This window comes from Actinia tenebrosa, unplaced genomic scaffold, assembly GCF_029948245.1.
Source record: "Actinia tenebrosa isolate PJP-AT-01 unplaced genomic scaffold, QUT_ActTen_1.0 PGA_scaffold17__23_contigs__length_9995812, whole genome shotgun sequence".
Lineage (NCBI taxonomy): Eukaryota > Metazoa > Cnidaria > Anthozoa > Actiniaria > Actiniidae > Actinia > Actinia tenebrosa.
The window spans coordinates 791,734-811,648 of NW_028292577.1; the positions used below are offsets into that span (position 1 = coordinate 791,734).

General features: G+C 37.2%; 4 protein-coding genes across 4 annotated transcripts; 3 read left to right on the top strand and 1 right to left on the bottom strand.

Moving 5' to 3' along the window:
• Nucleotides 1-1,585: 1,585 nt before the first annotated feature.
• On the bottom strand, nucleotides 1,586-8,173 carry LOC116308904 (cytosolic Fe-S cluster assembly factor NUBP1 homolog). Its single transcript, XM_031719424.2, has 11 exons — nucleotides 8,123-8,173; nucleotides 7,825-7,929; nucleotides 6,922-7,055; nucleotides 6,778-6,846; nucleotides 5,822-5,854; nucleotides 5,649-5,739; nucleotides 4,823-4,977; nucleotides 4,323-4,433; nucleotides 3,507-3,609; nucleotides 3,186-3,269; nucleotides 1,586-2,654 (listed from the first exon to the last, which is right to left on the bottom strand). The coding sequence occupies exons 1-11, from the start codon at nucleotides 8,151-8,153 to the stop codon at nucleotides 2,617-2,619; spliced, it is 954 nt and encodes a 317-aa protein (XP_031575284.1). The 5' UTR covers nucleotides 8,154-8,173; the 3' UTR covers nucleotides 1,586-2,616.
• Nucleotides 8,174-8,623: 450 nt separating this feature from the next.
• Nucleotides 8,624-15,879, top strand: LOC116308905 (ubiquitin domain-containing protein UBFD1). Its single transcript, XM_089031955.1, has 9 exons — nucleotides 8,624-8,650; nucleotides 8,764-9,063; nucleotides 10,557-10,592; nucleotides 10,869-11,015; nucleotides 11,581-11,612; nucleotides 12,091-12,156; nucleotides 12,343-12,448; nucleotides 12,881-12,963; nucleotides 13,041-15,879. Exons 1-9 carry the CDS (start codon nucleotides 8,632-8,634, stop codon nucleotides 13,149-13,151), a joined length of 900 nt encoding a protein of 299 aa, XP_088888081.1. The 5' UTR covers nucleotides 8,624-8,631; the 3' UTR covers nucleotides 13,152-15,879.
• A 505-nt stretch (nucleotides 15,880-16,384) lies between these two features.
• Nucleotides 16,385-17,451, top strand: LOC116308911 (putative thiopurine S-methyltransferase). Its single transcript, XM_031719431.2, has one exon. The coding sequence runs from the start codon at nucleotides 16,548-16,550 to the stop codon at nucleotides 17,280-17,282; it is 735 nt and encodes a 244-aa protein (XP_031575291.2). The 5' UTR covers nucleotides 16,385-16,547; the 3' UTR covers nucleotides 17,283-17,451.
• Nucleotides 17,452-17,631: 180 nt separating this feature from the next.
• LOC116308898 (centromere protein M) lies at nucleotides 17,632-19,901 on the top strand. Its single transcript, XM_031719419.2, is given in 7 exon segments — nucleotides 17,632-17,721; nucleotides 17,870-17,949; nucleotides 18,068-18,166; nucleotides 18,313-18,337; nucleotides 18,339-18,393; nucleotides 19,104-19,195; nucleotides 19,565-19,901. Coding segments are annotated over 7 exon segments (555 nt in total). The 5' UTR covers nucleotides 17,632-17,652; the 3' UTR covers nucleotides 19,700-19,901.
• Nucleotides 19,902-19,915: the final 14 nt, after the last annotated feature.

Below are 19,915 nucleotides of genomic sequence, written 5' to 3' on the forward strand. Positions count from 1 at the left end.
AAACCGCTTTGGATTTTACATCATTTCCTGTCGGTCGCATGGACCAATCAGAACCGCTCTCGCTTCAGACAAAATTCAGGCGCATACAATTTTCGGCGCGAAAACACCAGCTAATTCTGCGCACACCTTCTGCAAGCTCGTCTCATTTTATAGACTATTTTAATTCTACGAACGATAAAACTTGCCCAAACACGCTGAAAAATAAAACTGCTGAGTCATTTTGAAAACTCCTGCCAATTTTCACGTTATGTATATGCTTCATTTACATTATTAATTACTTATTTACATTTGATACTGATTGACTTCCGGGCTCCGCTTTGCGCTTGCGCGACCGTCTCGTTGACTTCCGGGTACTCTGTACGCTTGCGCGCATGACGTAACTAGATCAGTGTTCGTTGGGGGCTCCCTCTGCCCGCCTTCAGAGGAGGATATACTAGGACCAGTATCCCAAGTGCCCGTGCACGCTTATTGTTTTCTTTAACTTTAATCGAGGTTTATTTGAATTTTTTGTCAATAATACTTCTACCGCTAATATTACTAATACTAACGTGTTGCTTTAGCATTTGATAAAGACATGTACGACTAATCTGGCAAATAAAAATAGCCAGTTGCCCTGGGGGGGGGGGGGGGGGGTACTCTTGCCCGTTTAGGGTAGGGATGTGCCGCTGAGCCTTGACCCTGTTCCAGAGTAAAATTGCTGAAATTCATACCCTGTTCCAGAGCGAGATCGCTGAAAACCATACCCAGTGCCTGTATTGTGAAAATAGATACCCTGTTCCAGAGAGGAGAGAGCGTGATTTCATATACCCTGTCCCAGGGTGAGCGCGATTTTATATACCCTATTCCAGAGTAAAATCGCTGAAAACCATACCCTGTTTGGCGGCACGTACCCGTATAGCGAATATAGGGGAGTACCCCCCCCCCCTCCCCCCGGGGCCAGTTGTAGGATCTGTACTGAACCTGAAATTACTCAAAACATATTTCAGTATTTTGGCGAGTATCTTTAAATCTCTTGAAGAATTTATAAATAGATATCGGTTATATACACGGTTATATTATAGTTATAATATACACAACGTGACAGCGCCACAAAGGGGGGCCGAGAAAAGGGGCTAATTCCATCGTTTTTCGTTTCTAAAAAAATCAAAACAAAATGAATTGTATCAGCGTACTAGCCTAATGGGCGATTTTCTCTCTCTTGGGAATGCTTGCAATCAGCTCTCTTAATAGAAAAAATAGGTGGAAATATTGCAAAGCTTTGAAAAAATAAAAATTTCCAAATCAGAAAAATGATTTGTCAACTTGAAGTAGTAAAGCAGAAAGAAGGTAGCAAAAAGTTGAGAATAGATTTTAAAGCGTTGTGGGGAAATAGCGAGCGAATAGGCGAACGAACATTTCCCCACTTCACGGAGTCCAATAAAATTTCTGTACTTTCATCCACGAAAATTTGAAGACTTTCAATCTTTTAAGATTTAAAAATAAAAACTAAAATCAAAATTCTCCTTTCAGAACTCAGCTGTTGCTAGTGCGAAAATTATAACTCATTCAATGAATTATTTCCATTAACAATAAGTTTATAGCCTGATGAATGGAAATTCCTAAGTAAATCGCGTTTAATTTCGCCTACAAGCCAAATGTAGAATTCACAGAAAACTTTAACAGCTGTTACAGTAAGATATGAAAAAGCATAACAATACTTCTATTTCTGACCAACAAAAAAGATAATAAGAGTAACTGGTTTGTACCAAGGTGTTGAAGTTTGTTGTGAAGAAACGGTGAGAAAACGAGACACTGGACTCTGAAGAACCAACAACAGTCTTTCTCAAGACTACACTCACCCCGACGATCACATTTCACATCAAAAAAAGATAATAATGATAAGGATGACGATAGCATACTGACACAGTATCAGTTATCATTATTACCATTACCGTAGAAGTTTGATGTCTCTTTCGCTGACTAGCATCTTAACGACTGTCAATCAAAGAACTGCAATTAAATGAATGCTAGTCGGCGAACGACACATCAAACTTAGCTGGTGGCACTTAAACGATAATGGTAGTAATTAGTCTTCGGTTCATTTATCAACACATCTAAACTTCCATATTACTAGCAGGGTCCTGGAGGGAGGTCCAAATCCCATTTCCAGCCCCCATTTTGACCAAATCCCATAGTCCCAGCCTATGTTTTGCTCAAATCTCAATCCCATTCCTATTTTTGATTGCTTTTTCTTTGTTTATGAATCCCATTTACAGGTGCATAAAATCCCATTTACCCAGCTCCAAAAAGGGGAATCCCAGCTTCCATTTTAGCCCTTCGGGACCCTCTACTCTAGTGTTTTACGGTTTTAGATAAAAAAATTTAAGAATAACTATTAACCACGTTATAAGATAAAATGGTGTTTTTTTCCAGGATGGTAGAAATAATTTTGAATTCAATACGAACGAAAAAGTACGAATGGAATTGGACTAGAGAGGAAAGCTTCTCCTTTTTATCTATTTGACTTTGATCTTTAGCGCAAAGCGGGACCTCAAAATTGATTTGATACGACCATCTACGGACGATCACACTCCATTTACTCTTACACATACGTTTAATTAAAGGTGGACATCAAGATCAAGTGGAAGATCCCGAAGAACAATATTCTATAACATCTGAAAAAGGTAAAAGAAAATCTAATGTTGATACTGGAGTATTGAGAGAAAACGTGGGCATGAACATTTGCATTGTTCCTTGGAGTATATCTTTTTTTAAACCACGATCGATTTGTATCCACATGACGCCAAAATTGAGGCGAAGTCCAGTCATGGAGACACCATTTTTTGACATTTGAAAACGCAATGATGCTAAGTTCAATCATAACTATATATGGTTCAATATTTGTGTAGTCTCCCCTACAGCCGCTTTCTGTAGGGGAGAAAGCGTTGCGTGACGACACTGAAAGCGGCTGTGGGAGAGACTAATATTTGTGTTGTAGGGCTGGGAAGACTGGACAACTATTGACCAGGATAGATAAAATGAACATTCTTAATATATATAGTAGTTCTTAAAGTCGTATAATACTATTGAGTTTGACAAGTACAGCCCAATTTTGACCGAATGAACGAATATCAAAAATCAAAAATAGTGTATTTTCTTCAAATATGAACATTTCAACTTTGATGACGTCGCACTTCAAGACTTACTTTGTATTACGTTCATGTAGGCTTTAGCTGCTGGTGAATCTGGTATTTCAGTAAAAAATGATTTTCCCTCGTCACAGGATTTCCCTTAAATTTATGGAAAAGAGACTTGATAAAAATTATGTTGGTTAATAAATCTAACATTGACTGTATAAAACAAAACAACAACAACAACAATAATAAATAAATAAATGAATGAATGAATGGATGGATGGATGGACGGACGGACGGACGGATGGATGGATGAATGAATGAATGAATGAATGAATGAATAAATAAATAAATAAAAAGACTATAATTTTCAAACAAAATACCTATTTTTACCTATTCTTGGATCTAGAGGAATTCTTCCTAAGAAAGGGACTTTCATTTCTTCTGCCATTTTTTCAGCACCTCCAGTACTTGGAGGGAATATCTGTGATTCTTTCTGTTAAAATCAAATTGAGAGATTATGGCCTTATGGATGGGAATAGAATGAGAATGGATGGGACAATCAGAATGAATAAAGGGATTTGATGATAACTAGATGGAGAGTTGGAATGGGATAGAATGAATTGATAGATATAGGGAGGAGTGGATGGAAAGTTGTTGTACACAATGGGATGGATATAGATGGTTAATGGAATGCAATGGAATAAATAGATGGGTGGATTGAAGGATGGGTGGACAGAAGCGTATGGGATGGATAGATGAATGGATGGGGTAGGATGGGATGAATAGATGGGTAAAGGAAGGGATAGATGGAAGGATGAGTGGATAGGTTGACAGAAAGGGATGGCATAGATAGATTGGATAGATGGCATAGATAGATTGGGATGAACAGATGGGTAAAGGAAGGGATAGATGGAAGGATGAGTGGATAGGTTGACAGAAAGGGATGGCATAGATAGATTGGTGGATGGGATGGGGTGGGATGGGATGGGATGAATAGATGGATAAAGGAAGGGATAGATGGAAGGATGAGTGGATAGGTTGACAGAAAGGGATGGCATTGATTGGTGGATGGATGGGATGGGATGGGATGAATAGCTGAATGGAAGGAGGGAGAAAACCAAGGAGGTAGAAAGTATCAATAGTTCAACAACAAAAACTCCACTTTAAATATATTCACCATGTCTTTACATAAACTATGAGGCTCACCTTACAGTTTGGACATACAAATGCGCTCATATTTTCCACCACACCAATGACAGGAAGATTGACTTTCTTGCAAAAATTGATCTCTTTACGGACATCGAGTAGAGAAACTTCCTGTGTGGAGTTAATTACTTACATCAGAAGAATTGCCTGACTCAGACAGTAGTGTAACAGGGACTGCTGAGAGGCAAGGGCTGAGGAGGAGGGGGGGGAAAGCGGAGATATAGTCTACCTTCCAATCACACGTTCCTATAATATCATGCTTTATGCTATCTTAGTTTTTACATATTTATTTTCATTGATTGATAATTTATATCATAGATTTTTTCTTTTTCTTTTTTTCTTTTCTTTTAAGCAGGACACACATTGATAGCAGAATATATTGTTGACGTGTTTATTCTGTGTAATTGTTCATATCATTATTATTATCTATTATTTATTATTATCTATATCTATAGAATATATTAAAAATTATTCATTTGGCTGTTCGTTGTCATATATACCTGTGGTGTTGTGATAACAACAGCTCCATCAATACCAGCTGGTTTTAAATACTGAATGATTGACAGGTGCTCATCAGATGTACCAGGAGGAGTGTCTATTACTAGATAATCGATGTCACCCCAGTCAACATCTCTTAAGAACTGCTTAATGAGACCTTTGGATTAATTAAATATCAATGAAACAAATCATTCATATGTTTATCATAACATTTAGCTGCCTTAGTAGTGGTCTTGTACTTTGGTTTCATTCATGGACTTGGCATCATGTGATTAGATGTTGGATTTCTCCATTGATTTGAGGGTTTTCCTCCCTCCACAAAACCTGGTCAACACGCTCAATTCTAATCCCATCTGTAAGTTAGGCACACTCTGACTTAGATCTGCCCAAAGGTTATTTCAGGGATTAATAAAATAATGGTGTTTCATGTTTTGAACAAGGTACTGTGAGAGATAAGTGTTTTTTGGGCTATGCTAACAATGAGATGGGTGAAATATAGAACCAGTAAAAAAGGGTAATAGGGTAGGTGACTCCTAGATTAACTATTTGTTGCCATTTGCAAGTTCTATTCTTGTTCCTTAAAGTACATGAAGTTTATTGTTTGCATTATGATTGACTTCCATGTTCAACTTTCACAAGTTTTTTTGTCCATTTTAAATTACGAGTTTAATAATTTACTCAATAATAATTACCACGCCTCTCCCTCCCCTCCCTCCCCTCTACATAAAAAATTGCTAATCATAATGACCAAACATTAAATTCCATACAAACACTGAGCCTGGGCCACCTGCAGATGAAATCTGTTTTCTATGTGGTTGACTTACTGACCATTTTTCTTTGGTCCTCTCCATATAACAGCATCGGAAGGTTTTTCAAGCAAGAATCCTACAGACATTACTGCTAGATTATCCTCAATGTACTGAAAAAATAATAAATAAATCTAAATGATTACCCGACCAATCCCATTATGCAGTGAGCACCACTAGTGCTGTGTTACTTACCACTGGTGACCAGCCAGATCCACTTTGATGTACCTGGAAAACCAGAAGAAAAATAATATTAAGAATAAATTGCCAGATAGTGACTAGGACTCTGTTGGTTGAAAAAAGCAAGCCAAAAAGAAAGGAAACTTACAGTTGATTTCATGAAACTTTGACCACTCTGTGTCTGAAGTTTGTTTGCAAGTTTGCAACTTTGAAATCAGTTTCACTATGAAGTTCCGACGGTTGTCGGCAATCTTTCAAACTGATAATGCAGTAGCTTCTAAAACTCATCCAATCTACTTTTCAAATTCAATTTTCAAAGTAAATTTTATTGCGAGAAAAGTAATTTGACTCTGTACGTTGTCTGGAGTACGATATTGTATTCTCGAAAAGTATATGGCTTAAAGAAGCAATATACCAGTAAATATTTGAATTTTAGACATAAACAAGTCACGGTTGATTGATTCAATTTCACAAAAAGTTTGCAAGTTTGGGACCAACTTGGAGAACTTGGGAACTAACTTCGGAATTAAAGCGGCCGAAGCTTTGTGAAACCAACTGTAATTAAACACTATGTAAAAGAGTTTGTAACTAAACTGACATTTCCGATGTTAGTCCTTTGTTGGAGTAAAAAAAGAATAACAATTATATAGCAAGGGTTTTGGGTTTATTCACATTGTCTAGTACTGGAAAAAACCATATCCCACCCGTAGAGGAAAATGGAAATTCTAGAGGGGAGGGGGTCAGAGAAAAAGCCAAATTACAGAATTTGTATGAAAAATAATTGGAACTTCCTGGGGTAGGGAGGTTCTTTTATGAATTCCCTTTGTGGTAGGAGTGGGGATATTTTCTGGAACTACACTTTGCATTTTATTTTTTGCAAATTCATATCATTTTGATAGGTAGTTGATATATAATATAGTAATATAACCTAAATGTTAATGATGATTTATTTAATGAAGTCGTAAACTTACCTGTTCTCCTTGAAGCCCAAACACAGTTGGAATTGATGGGCCACAAATATCGACATCTAATACAGCCACCTGGAAATGGTTGATCAAAAATGACAAATACATCAAAGTAATATTCATTTGTTTATTCACCAATCATCAAATTACCTGTCTATTTTCATCCCCTGCCAGACCATGTGCGAGGTGAGCTGTAAATGTGCTTTTGCCAACACCTCCTTTACCAGATAGTACAAGAACCTTGTGTTTTACTGACGACAATCTTTCTTTTATTTTACCAAGATCTGTTTGGAATTATAAATATATTATGAATTATATTTTGTTATAATAATTGTCATTATTATTCAATTAATCATCTATACATGACACTACAGCAAGAACTTTTAGTTTTATCATCATGATGAACCATCACCACCATCAAAAACATCATCATCATCATCATCATTACGAACATCATCATAATCACCATCAACATCATCATCATCATCATCACTACTAACACCATTATCTTCACCATCTACCATCATCATCATCATCATTATGTTCATTATCATAATTAGACTGCGAGAAGCCCCACTTTTCCCTCCAGGCTCAGTAAAAACAAGTCTTTTGGGATTCCTGTGGATGCGCATGGAGATTGGAGTGGGGAGAAGGAATAGGAAAAGTAAATTATGTGCATTCACAGGAATCCCAAAACACTCACTCTTACTGAGTTTAGAGGGAAATGTCGGACCGCTCACAGTCTATATCATAATAACCACCATCATCATTATCATCTATTATCATCATCATTATGAACATCATCATAATCACCATCACCATCATCACCATCACCATCATCGTCACCACCATCATCATCACCATCACTATCACCATCATCACCATCACCATCATCATCACCATCACCATCATCATCATCATCATCATCACCATCTCAATAATCATAATATAATTACCACCACCACCATTACCATCATATTCATCCTCACCACTATACCAGCACCAAAACCATAAAATATTTCATCACAATGTAAACTTCAACATATTCCCTACCAGGGTCAGGCCCTACTGGTTTACTTGATGCACATATTGACTGATTTGGACATCCTTGACATGCAGAGGCCTTTCCTGCCTTATCGCTTTCCGTTCCTGGACAATCTGGAAAGACAAACAAAGTTCTGAGGTATAAAAACCGATAGCAAACTTCTTGAAAATCGTTTAAAAATACTTCTACCAAAAATTGACCACCTGATCAAATATAAATAACCTGGAGATTAGTACAAAAGTCTGGGAAATATCACGAAGGATTAGGGAAGTACTATTAGACATTATTCTTAGTATTTTCACTTACGATCAGGAGCATCTTGTGGAACGTCAGCCATCTTTGATTAGTCTGTCCACAGGAAACCCAAAGTAATATAAATATAACGTGCGTGAATTTCTTGTTTGGGCTGCCTGTGCGCTGTCTTTCCTCCATAATAATTGAAAAATATAAAAAAGTTAAAAAGCTAAGGAAAAGAGTCATAGATTAAAAACAACATAAATTTGTGCGTTTTTGAATCAAGAATCCTTATTCTCCCAACCCTACCCTACACACATTTTCCTGTCAACCCAGCTGATTTACTGTAGGATTTCCTGTGTCTGGGGAGGGGGGTGGGGGGTGGGATTCAGACAAAAAATTTACAAAAATAAATGCTTTAAAAACTAAGGAAAAGACTTATAAATCAAATACAGTACAAATTTGTATTTTTTTTTCGAAAAAACTTTCTCCCCAGCCCTACCCTACACAGGTCGGCCTGTCCAATTGATTTTCCAGCTGATTTACTAACGGGTTTCCTGTGTCTGAGGAAAAAATTCAAAATGGCGGAAGACGAAACGGGTGAGTTCTATTACTAATCTTTCAGTTGTTATTTCTCATTAACAAGTTCTTAATCTTTATAATTACCAAGGTAAATAAATTGTATTTATTTTTCGTTATTATTTAATTTTCAGCTGCTTCTTTTGAAAAACAGCAACAGAAGTTGCACGTAGAAGAAGATCGCGAAGTTGGTTCAGACGAGAATGAAGCGGATAACAATGATGTGTGCGACGAAGACATTCCCTCAGTCAGTGCAAAAGAACAACAGAGTATCGAGGAAAAGGAGAAAGACTCCGCCGAGGAAGATAACTCTGACAAGCCCCCTCCAGAATTAGTGAATTTTAGAGTCGTGTGGAATAAAAAAAACTACGAGGTTGAGTTCGACGTGAACCAGACTGTTGATAAACTCAAAGAACATATACAAAGTTTAACAGGTATTAAAATGCGCTCCGTTTAAATCTCAGGTGATTAGTAAACTGTGATGGCATGTGCCGAAGTCAGAATTGTATCAGTCTCTACTCTCAGCATCTAACACGTTTTCAGCCATGCTTTACGAAATTCCTTAAAGGTTTAATATTCCCAAGAAATTATTTTCAATATTGGACTTGGTCTTACCATGTGCCTATTATAAAATAGGTCAATAGAGCATGTCTGGAAATTTGGGGGGACAGATAAAAAACCGGATTCCCAAATTGGGAATTTGTTGGGAATTTCCTTGAATTCCCAACGAATTCCCATCCACTTCCCAGAGAAAACGAAATTGGTAACGTGGCACTGATTACCAATGTTAGTTTGTTGGGAATTTTGTTTTTCTATTGGGTATTAGAAGGAAATTCCCAACAATAAATCCCAATGTTGGTGTTCGAATTGGGAATTCAAGGAAATTCCCAACAATTCCCAATTTGGGAATCTGGATTTTTTTCCTGTGGGAGGGAAGGGAGGGGGTATTTTTGGATGCTCATAGGAGGGGAGGGGTTATTATAAACTTGGGTAACAGGAATTCTTTACTGTGGGAGAACTGGAAGAGAAGTATAAGAATATTGGGAGGGGGGCATGTACCGTCGCTTTAACCTAAGCGGAAACACTTCTAAAGAAAACCGCCAACTAATTGGGGGCAGTACGTTAACTTTTGATGACCAAAGTTTGAAGTTTGGCACCTCAAACTTTGATGTTTTCACATGTAAACATTACAGGTGTACCAGAGTGAAACGTTAAAAGTTTGCACGAAATTCCGAATAATTATGATTCATACAAACATTTATGGTCGCAATTTTCATTCAGATGCAGCACTACCTAGATGGTTTAGGTATGAAGCGGTGGAAAAGGCCAATACAAGAAGTTTATAGTATTCAATTGTGAGTTCGGCCTTCCACAGTTTCAAAGTGGTTAAAAATATCGAGAAACAGGCGACGTAGATCCATTACCAAGTAAATTATCATTTGACAATAAAGTATTATTGGAAACTATTGTTCAGACCAAGGGATTAACTTCTATTCAGGAAATTAAAGAACAATTTATTGGTTTTGCTGACTGTGGAGGACTGTCTAACCCCACGATATTGAGAAATATACGAAGAGTTCGAAGCGCCAAACGTCAAAGTTTGAGGCACCAAATGTCAAAGTTTGAGGCGCCAAAAGTTAACTTACCGCCCCCAATTAGTGGCGGTTTTCTTTAGAAGTGTTTCCGCTTAGGTGAAAGCGACGGTAATATTGTAACAACATGTCATGTGATTTTGTTAACCCATAATATACAATATTAAACTGGGGCATACCACACTGTTTACAATGAGTTTGACCAATTGTTTAAAAAACAACACATTAGATTGAAATGACAATAGAGTGGTCTTCTAAACAATTAAACAAAACCTAACCTTATGAATTTAAAGTGGTGCTTTACTATAATATTTGTGCAACTGTGCCTTTTTCAGGTTTGCCTGTTTCAATGCAAAAGTTGATGTACAAAGGTAAATACTAGTTAGGGAAAATTTCATGCACATGAGAAAAGCTCTTGCTATAGATGTGTAGAAATGATGTGCATTTTCATATGAGATGTAGATGTAGATGATGTTGCTTGCACATTCCATTCCCTATTCATTGGAAATGGTAGTTTCACTGCAAGGACAAAACTTTTATATTTTCTGACATTCATGAGATTATTACCAGTATATCAATAATGAGTTCATTTTAGTTTTTATTAACAGATATTTGATTATTTCAGTTCTCAATGTTGTATTCTTCAGGTCTGTTAAAAGATGGCACAAAGGTCTTGCGTGACTTACATGTAACAAGTGGCTGCAAAATGATGGTCGTTGGGTCAACAATTAATGATGTCTTAAAGGTAACTCCACCTGCGCCAAGTCAGTTAAAAGAAGAGAAGGCAGCAGCAGGTGTGTATATACAATTTTAGGAAAAGTTTGTAGCAAACCCAATAAAATAACAACTGAAGGTGCAAGCAAAACTGTAGTAAGTTGAGACAGAAGTGTATTGAGTTACATCACAGTTTCTTATCCCAAGCTTAAAGAGAATCCTCACCTGGAATTAAATGGTAGTCCAAATTCACAGTTGAAACAAATTAATAAGCTTACTATAAGAATTTTTACTGCTGCCTCACTAGTGTACATGTATGGCGAAGTCACAAAACAACAGCTGCAAAAGAGGCTAATACTGTCTTGCTTTACTCCCCCTGACCTGTGGCTGTTCTCCTTGACCTATCTGTTTTGGTTCTTTGGAGAGCTCTGCCAGAAGGTTTACCACTCAGATTCTCAAGCAGGAGTCCCATGGGACTAGGCAAATAAAACACTGTTTCAACTGCACAAGTTTACTTTTTTTTTGAGCTTTCAGACAGTAAGTCCATCCCTATGGCAGGTGGAATGATAGACACATTAAAGAAACCCCAACTTACGAAGGAATTTTTGATTTGAAAATTCAGAATCTCATCTTCTTTTCCAACAGCAACTCCAAAGGAGCCAATATGCAAGCAAAAGGTAAATATATATTAGACAACACAAACTTCGATGGTAAAGTTCCAATGAAGTGCCATGAAAACCCTTGGATTGATGTCCCAGAAGGTGAACCAAAGGTGGATTAGTACACTCACCTTTTGGGTCTTGGGTGTGACTCCTTGACTCTATCAGCATTAAATGAGCAGGTCTCTCCCTTGATTTGAAGGTTTTTCTCCAGCTTCTAGTTTCCTACCCACGAAACCCAGCCAACTTGATCAATTCAAATTTGCTCTTTAAACTATCAAGGCCATGATTTAGATCAGTCCAGACATTGTAACATTTTCAATGTATTGAAAAAACTTGAAAGATTTTTTAAATTAAGGTAGCTTGTGGTGACAGGGTATGGATAATAGTTATTTCTGGAACTACATATTAATGTATGATACTGCACATGGTGAAAATAAGTAAGTCAAACAGTCATGGTTTAAAAATTACAAAATTTGTATTTTTGTCTTTGCAGATGCATAAAAAGGTGTTAGACAAGGGGAAACCAGATGATGTAATCCCTGGTATTAAAAATAGAAAAGTAAGTGATAAATTAGCAACTTGTCCTTGAGTCCAAATAGGCTATTGACTCATTTATCATTATTCTATTTAATGTGGAAACCTCTTAAAAGCCGCGTGTTTTGTGCAAACTATGTTGGATGCCATTTGATTACACACACACAAAAACAACTTTTTATCTGGATATGATACGTATTTTTTGTTTCAGGAAAGTTTACCCAATGTACCTTTGTCTGGCATGTATAATAAGTATGGTAGTAAAGTTAGATTAACATTCAAATTAGAACTGGATCAGCTGTGGCTTGGAACAAAAGGTTAGATTGCATTCATTGATCCATTCTCATCCATCCATTCTCATCCATCCATTCTCATCCATCTGCCTATCCATTCTTATTCATACATTCATTCTCTCTCATACAACTATCCATTCTCATTTCTCCATCCATTGTTTCTCACCCATCCATCCATTCCTTCTCATCCATCCATCTATCCATCCATCCATCCATTTATCCATTTATCTATCTCTCTTATCCATCCCTTCTCATCCATCCATCCATTCATCCATTCCTTCTCATCCATCCATCCATCCCCTCATTTATTCATCTACCCATCCATTTATCCATCCATCCATTTATCCATTTATCGATCTCTCTTATCCATAACTTCTCATTCATCTAATCATCCATCTCTATCCTTTTTCCTTTAGCTCATTTATAATAAATTCAATTTTTGTCATTTATTTTTAGAACGAACAGAAAAAATACCAATGGGATCAATAAAGAATGTTATATCAGAGCCAATAGAAGGTCATGAAGAATATCACATCTTGGTGAGTAAATGCCTGTGGGCTCCCTGTGGCCACCCAATCACAGGCAGCCCAATCAAACATGTCTCATCTTTTTACAGGCAATTCAGCTGGGGCCCACAGAGGCATCAAGATATTGGATTTATTGGGTACCAGCACAGTATGTTAATGCTATCAAGGACACTATTCTTGGCAAATGGCAGCCTTTTTAGCTGGTTACAAGATCAATTATGCAGTAATAAATGAGGTCGGAAGTATATATAATACCAAGAGAGTATGGAGACATACAAATAAGCTTTATCTTCAAGATTAATGAACTCTCGCACAGCTGACCAAGGTTTGGCAAAATTGGTTAAATGACCCATATGTTGTAGACCATGACATACATCTAGCAGTTCTGTTTCTAAAGTAGGTTTTCAATAAATGTGAAAAATGAATGCCAGCAATCTGTATTATTATGATGTTGGAACATTGAGATAAGCCAACATTAGGTGAAGTAGAATTTGCCAATATCCTATTATAATACTGCGGCATGAAAATTTTTTACCTTTATAAAACCTACTCTCAAACGAAGAATGTTCCATTACTTTCCTGCACTTACGTGGCCAATGGTTACAGTTGATGTTGGAATTGACAAATTTACTGATTATGTGAAATATACCAAGTTTGTGTACTGATAAAATTAAACCATGGTATCGGGTGGCTGATAACAACTAGGTTAGTACATAAAATATCCATACTTTTAGCAATGAGGAAGATTACTGCTATAGTACATTTAAGAATTTCAGCAGTTGTGTTCTAGGAAATACCCCCCCACTTCTTGGAAATTCCAGTCCATGGAGAGGTATGGAAATTTCTTTAGATTATCACCCCACCCCACCACCATAGGGAAGGTTGACTCTGTCAGCTAGGGAAAGGAAAGGCCTATTGTTGTGCTAGATTAGACTGATATAGAGGTTTTGCACAATCACATGTCCACGCCCATAGTACAGCTTGGGCTGCCTGTGGTTGGATGGCAGAACAATAAAATCCCTTTGGCCTTGGGAATTGAATTCTTTGTTATGGAAAATGATTGTATGGTTGCTGCCATTCAACATGGATACCGACATGTAGTGGTGCAAAACATCTATTCTTGGAGTGCATGGTAATTATGATGTAACGATGAACCCCAAGAATAGTGTCGCTTATAGGTATTTATATAATCTGTTGGCAAATATATTAATATTTGACTTAATGCTACTTGGAATGTATTTTAAGTTCATGTTTGTGTTCCATCAAGCATATTTTCCTAAAAATATTAGCTTATTGACTTATTGGGAGGGCCGGATGGGAAAATATATTGGCTTGTTAGAGTGAGTGCAACAAAGTCTGTACAAATTATGACCAAGAGCCAAATATTTTTTCATTTGGCTTGACCTAACTCAGTCAATAAGCATTTTATCAAATGACCCAATTTTTGTTGTAAAAAAGGCTGAAAAATCCTGCTAAAATTGATTAATACAGTGGGCGTAAACCAAGGAGGGCCAGACACGTTTTTCGGGCCCACTTATGCCAACCCGTCCAGCCCCCTTCACACAACTTTTTCCGAAGGTTTGTTAGCACTCATGAGCAGGATCGTATGGGTCATATGATAAATGATATGCTCAAAGAAGAACAAACACAAACTTTGAAATATTTGATAGACAGTTCTGTTTACTAATTATTGGAAAGATTATTTCTTCAAATAATTTGCAATTAAATACTTAACAGTGAATGATATAGTGGTTTGGTTTGACCCATTGTTGATGTTCTTGTACCTACAATACCTGAACACAGGTGCAAAGAAACTGTTTAGAGCATCTGTTGCCATGGTAACAGTAGGGTGTTTGTCAACCTTAAATTGATATGTATTGAAAGTATTTCAATGCCTTTGATTCGAGATTTTAAAAAAAATCTTTGAGATTTAAAAAAAAATCTTTGAGATTTTTAACAAAACTTTGAGATTTTTTTAAAAATCTCAAGTCAAAGGCATTGAAATAATTTCAATACATATTAATTTAAGGTTGACAAATTTAAAAATACTATTACAGCACTGTTGCCAATGTGGTATAGCAAATGTAAATGACTGTAACCCATTGGTAGAAAATCACTAACAACAAAACACTGACTGATATTATTGCATGATTAGTTAACAGATTAATATTAATTATCAGAACTTAATTGAAATCCTCTTTTAATTCTTTTTTTAAAATGGAAGGGGATCATATTTCCCCTGGGGGGGTACTCTTGCCCGTTAAGGGTAGGGATGTGCCGCTGAGCCCTCTGAACCCTCTGAACCCTGACCCTGTTCCAGAGTAAAATCACTGAAATTCATACCCTGTTCCAGAAGAAGATGGCTGAAAACCATACCCAGTTCCTGTTTTGTGAAAAGAGGAGAGAGCATGATTTCATATACCCTGTCCCAGAGCGAACATGATTTTATATACCCTGTACCCCCCCTTCCCTGGGCATATTTCTTGATTTGAAATTCAGGTTGATGGTCAGACGGATGCACAAGAGGGAAGATAATATCTCACTGTATGCTTATTTTAATAAAGTTAGTCACCTGAAAAGCTACAAAGTTGAGACCGACAAGGATCATGTTTACATGTTTCATTCGCTTGATAACTTTTAATAGCCTTGAGATCATTTACCTATTACATTTTTACCTCCTTCAAGCATCCTCAATTATAAGTGTATCAAAAGTTTAAATTGTTGGATATAAAATGTTTCCCATAATCCTCAGTGGTCTCAGCTTTGTAGGATTTTGGTGATTAACTTTGTTGAAATAATAATTATGATCGTAATGAATGTGGCATTAAGTCTAGGCAGAAAAATGAATGTGTCGTTATTTTGTTCAAGTTGTGAGAAATTTAATCTAGCATCATTGTATTTTATAAAATAAAAATTAATTTTAAATAATTGTCTTTGCAATCTACCCCTAACCCTCCCCCAACAAGAATTGTTTTGACGATCCCAAGGTATATTGCTACAACCATGTAAGAAGCCTAGTTGTTTACCTGTGTTTTATCACAGGAAACCCAAACGTAACTTATCTCTTTTCCAGTCTAGAGAGTGTTTGAAACATCGTAGGGCTAAAATAGCCTGCGTCACATCCGGAAAGAAAAATCCGGATGTGACGCAGGCTAGGCTAAAAAGACAACCTATATTATCACACTGTTGAATGTTTAGATATTTTTCTAATTTAGTGAACTGTATAGTTGAAGTCGTGTCATAGTATTAAACCAACCAACAGTCATGCGAATCCGGGGATTTACTTTACGAGAGAATGCTTGTAGAGAAAGTCAATTGTATCATCGTTTCCCCCCTGAGTGAAATATGTTATTGTTATATCTTCATCATAACTCCCATACATTCCCTTGTAAACCATACACAGGAATCTTGTTTGGGCTGCCTGTACTGTAGCTAGCTCCTCCTTTACCGTCTAGTGCGTTGTCAGACTGACTCTTGATTGCTTGTATGACGTCACCTTGAACTGTAAATCAAGGTGTGCATCATAACTAACTCACGTTATTAATTCGAACACAGCATAACTAGTGTCTTAAAGGGGGAAATAAAGTAACGAGGCTATGGCTGAGACAAAACCAGATCAGAGTAGCGAACAAGACGATGAATGCAGCTGCTGGGAGGTAGATTGGAAGAGCCCAGAGTTAGCGTGGCATATCAAGGAGGTCCATCCCTTGCTTTTGAAGCATGAAGCCAAAGTCACGGGAGGACGAGTTAATCTGAGAGTTCTCGTACCGCTATGTGGGATTACTGTAGACCTACTGTGGTTCGCTAATCGAGGACATTCTGTTGTAGGAATTGAGTATGATGCCAAGGGATGTCAAGCTTTTTTCGAGCTCAATGACATCGCGTTTGAGACAGAGCCTCTTAGCGATGAATACAAAGTTTTCAAGGGGAAAAACAAAGATATCACGCTATTCCAGTGTGACTTTTTCAAGTTCCCTAGCCTTGTGCCTTCTATGAAATCTTCTTTTGACGTCATTTGGGACAGAGCGGCGCTCAGAACAACCGTAAGCGAACCAGAAGGATCCGACGCCAAAGCTTATTTGTCTGTTCTTCGACAGCTTGTTGCCCCCACTGGGAAGCTTGCTTTAGAGAATACGAGATTTAATCTCCAAGATTGCACTTCACCTCACTATCCTGGGATCGTGAGCGACGAAATGGTTGAAAAACTGGGAAAAGAGGAATGGAATGTGTCGAAAATCGATCAGATTGAATTTGAGAAGGGCGATGGGGTAGAGCCCTTTTATCGTCAGTTCAAGCATAATATAGCTTTGCATTTCTTAACTCCAAAGTAAATAACGCGTATTTACAAGAAAAATATCCATCGTAGTAGCCTGGATAGTAGATGAAACTTTTGTATAGATAACCTTTATATACACACACACGATGTATCCTATGTCTATCCCGAGATACACAATGTAAATGGGAATGAAAGAATGAATAAAAAGTGAAAATGAAAACAAATTACGCTTGAATTCCATTTGTGAAAAATACTGTTCCAAACAACAAAATCAAATGCGCTACATTAGATAAAAGCTTCAGGCTTTTTAGACTTTTTATGAAGAGATGTTCAATTTTTTTTGAGATCGAATATAAGTGAAGATTTTACTTCGTTGGGGTTCCTGTGTTATGGTCAGTGGTTTTAGCGGGAAAACCAAAAACAAAATGGAGGACGAAAGAGAAATTTTGAGTCGGTTTAATAAACTTCCAACCAGTAACCAAGTAACTGCCCTGGTAAGAACTCTTTTCATTTACAAAGAAGAGATTATAATGTGTACCGTGATGACTGTCTATTCTAAAAAAGAAAATATTGCTTTAACATTGTTTTTATCCCTAGTTTTTTATGTTGGTTCGTTTATTGTTGTTGTCTTGTTGTGAACAGTTTGTTGGAGCAAAAGACATCGGAAAACATCGTGTAGCTAACGCCATTACCAAGTGTAATCTAGACTTCAAGCCGCAAATGTAAGACCTCTGAAAACTGTCTCGTTACTAGTAATGATAAATGAACTCTTTTTTAACCTACATGTATTTAGATTTTGTACTCCAAAACTAATAGCTTGAATATTTGTATTTCTGACAGACGAACAGCAAAATCCTTACCCCTTCCTCCAGACCCTGAAAATAAGCGTCCAAGAATCGACTTCGTAGTCTTCTTCATCGACATGAGCAACAAAACCAGGTGAATCTGATGAAACGCATAACAAAAATGTTAGCAGGGGAGGGGAGGGACAGGCCACTCAAATAAAGACAATAACACTGACAACAGGGGAGAGGTATCTGTATGTCAAAGAGAATTTATTTATCCCCTCTATGGTTTATCCACAGCTTGGATATTGTCAAGAACTCAGTTAAAATATGTTGACGTAGAGTACTTTTTAGGACACTGCTGTTTCGTTGTGACTAATGGTATGTAATTTACATAATAATTTTTAAAATATTCTTTAGAGAAATAGATAATGTTATAGACCTATTTACCTTTGGCATAATGTTTTCCCATCTCAGACCAGGTACATCATTCCCTAGAGTATTACTTCTTTATCTAAGAGATACACATGAGAAGGCACATGAATTATCAAAAGAATTGACATCCCGGGTGGGGGGTACTCCGCCAGAATTTGGGTAGGGGTGTTCTGCTGGGATACTGAAAGGGGTACCCTGTTTGTGATAAAAAACTTCAAATGTGTAGACCATGTTTATGACAAAAGATGTAATTTATTGCACTGAGTTCCTGCTTTCAATTATCATGTCATCTCGCGTATTGTTTTTTACGACCATAATAACCAGTTTTGGTCAATACGAAAGTAGAAACCCTGAATATGACAGGAAACTCAGGAAGAACTTGGAACTTGAGTGAAATTGCATACCCTGTTTATGACCAGAAGCTTGAAAAACCATACCCTCTTCAGCGGATCATTCCTGTATATATGGGAGTACCCCCCCCCCCCCCCCCCCCCAGGATTGACATGTGGTCTGAAATAAGAAATCCTGAAAGGGGTCTATTAGTGAGCGCCTTTCCGAAGAAACAAAAAATAACATCCTGATAATGAATTTCAGATGAAAACCATAGATTTATTGTCAAACCAATTACATTTTTTCCTGCATTTTCTAACTAACAGTGAAAAATGAACCGATCCATGCCATTGGTATCCAAGATGTGGTTGGGTTATCAGACATGTATGACTCACCTCTTATTTGCTCAGAATTACAGGTAACTTAGTAGGTTCTTGTATGTTTAGATCAAACTTGGTAAAGATTATTCCAGAGTATTTTCATTGACTGAGGACAGCCAGCAGGAGGGGGTCCTGTGGTTACTGCACACCCCCTAATGCTGTAGTTACTGTTACACTTTTTTGAAGCAATGCATAATGTCTCTATATACATTTCTTCATTTGGGACACCCACTAACAAATTCCTGGATCTGCACAAATGAGGTCTCTATGTATGATTTATATATGCATGTTTATCTCTTCCATGCTTCTCATTATATATAAACCATACACACTCAGGAAACTTGTCAACTATTTAATCTGTTTAACTTCTCAACTATTTAATCTGTTTTTTAATTTGATTATTGTAGACAAAGCAAGGGCAAAATTGTTTAGCCAGGAAGTTGGTCCACTATCTACAGATTGCCTCTGGTCATTGTTCAGATCTGACACCAATGTTAGTCGACGTGACAAAAAGATCATTCTTGCAAGAGGAGGAAACGTAAAATTAGATACCACACATGATCCCTAGCCTTTAGGCTAGTGCTGTTATCTAACAGCAACTGTTATCTAGTTTTGTCAACCTCCATGAGAGGGAGGAGAGGGGGGGATGAGCATCAACCCTTCAAAGTAGTTTCTTAGGGAGTGCTCGAAAATGCTCAATGCCCCCTTTCATGTATGAGTTTTCCAGACTTTGCAGGATAAAATTTAAGAGAAAGTGA

Bases quoted from the DNA above. Each gene is read 5' to 3' on its own strand.
- LOC116308904 (XM_031719424.2), bottom strand. From the start codon at position 8,153: ATGGCTGACGTTCCACAAGATGCTCCTGATC. The intron at 4,434-4,822 runs GTATATATGACA...AACTCCACACAG, and splicing joins TTGTTATCACAACACCACAG to GAAGTTTCTCTACTCGATGT. The intron at 3,610-4,322 runs GTGAGCCTCATA...TGATTTTAACAG, and splicing joins TTGTATGTCCAAACTGTAAG to AAAGAATCACAGATATTCCC.
- LOC116308905 (XM_089031955.1), top strand. The intron at 10,593-10,868 runs GTAAATACTAGT...TGTATTCTTCAG, and splicing joins GCAAAAGTTGATGTACAAAG to GTCTGTTAAAAGATGGCACA. The intron at 12,157-12,342 runs GTAAGTGATAAA...TTTTTGTTTCAG, and splicing joins CTGGTATTAAAAATAGAAAA to GAAAGTTTACCCAATGTACC.
- LOC116308911 (XM_031719431.2), top strand. From the start codon at position 16,548: ATGGCTGAGACAAAACCAGATCAGAGTAGCGAACAAGACGATGAATGC.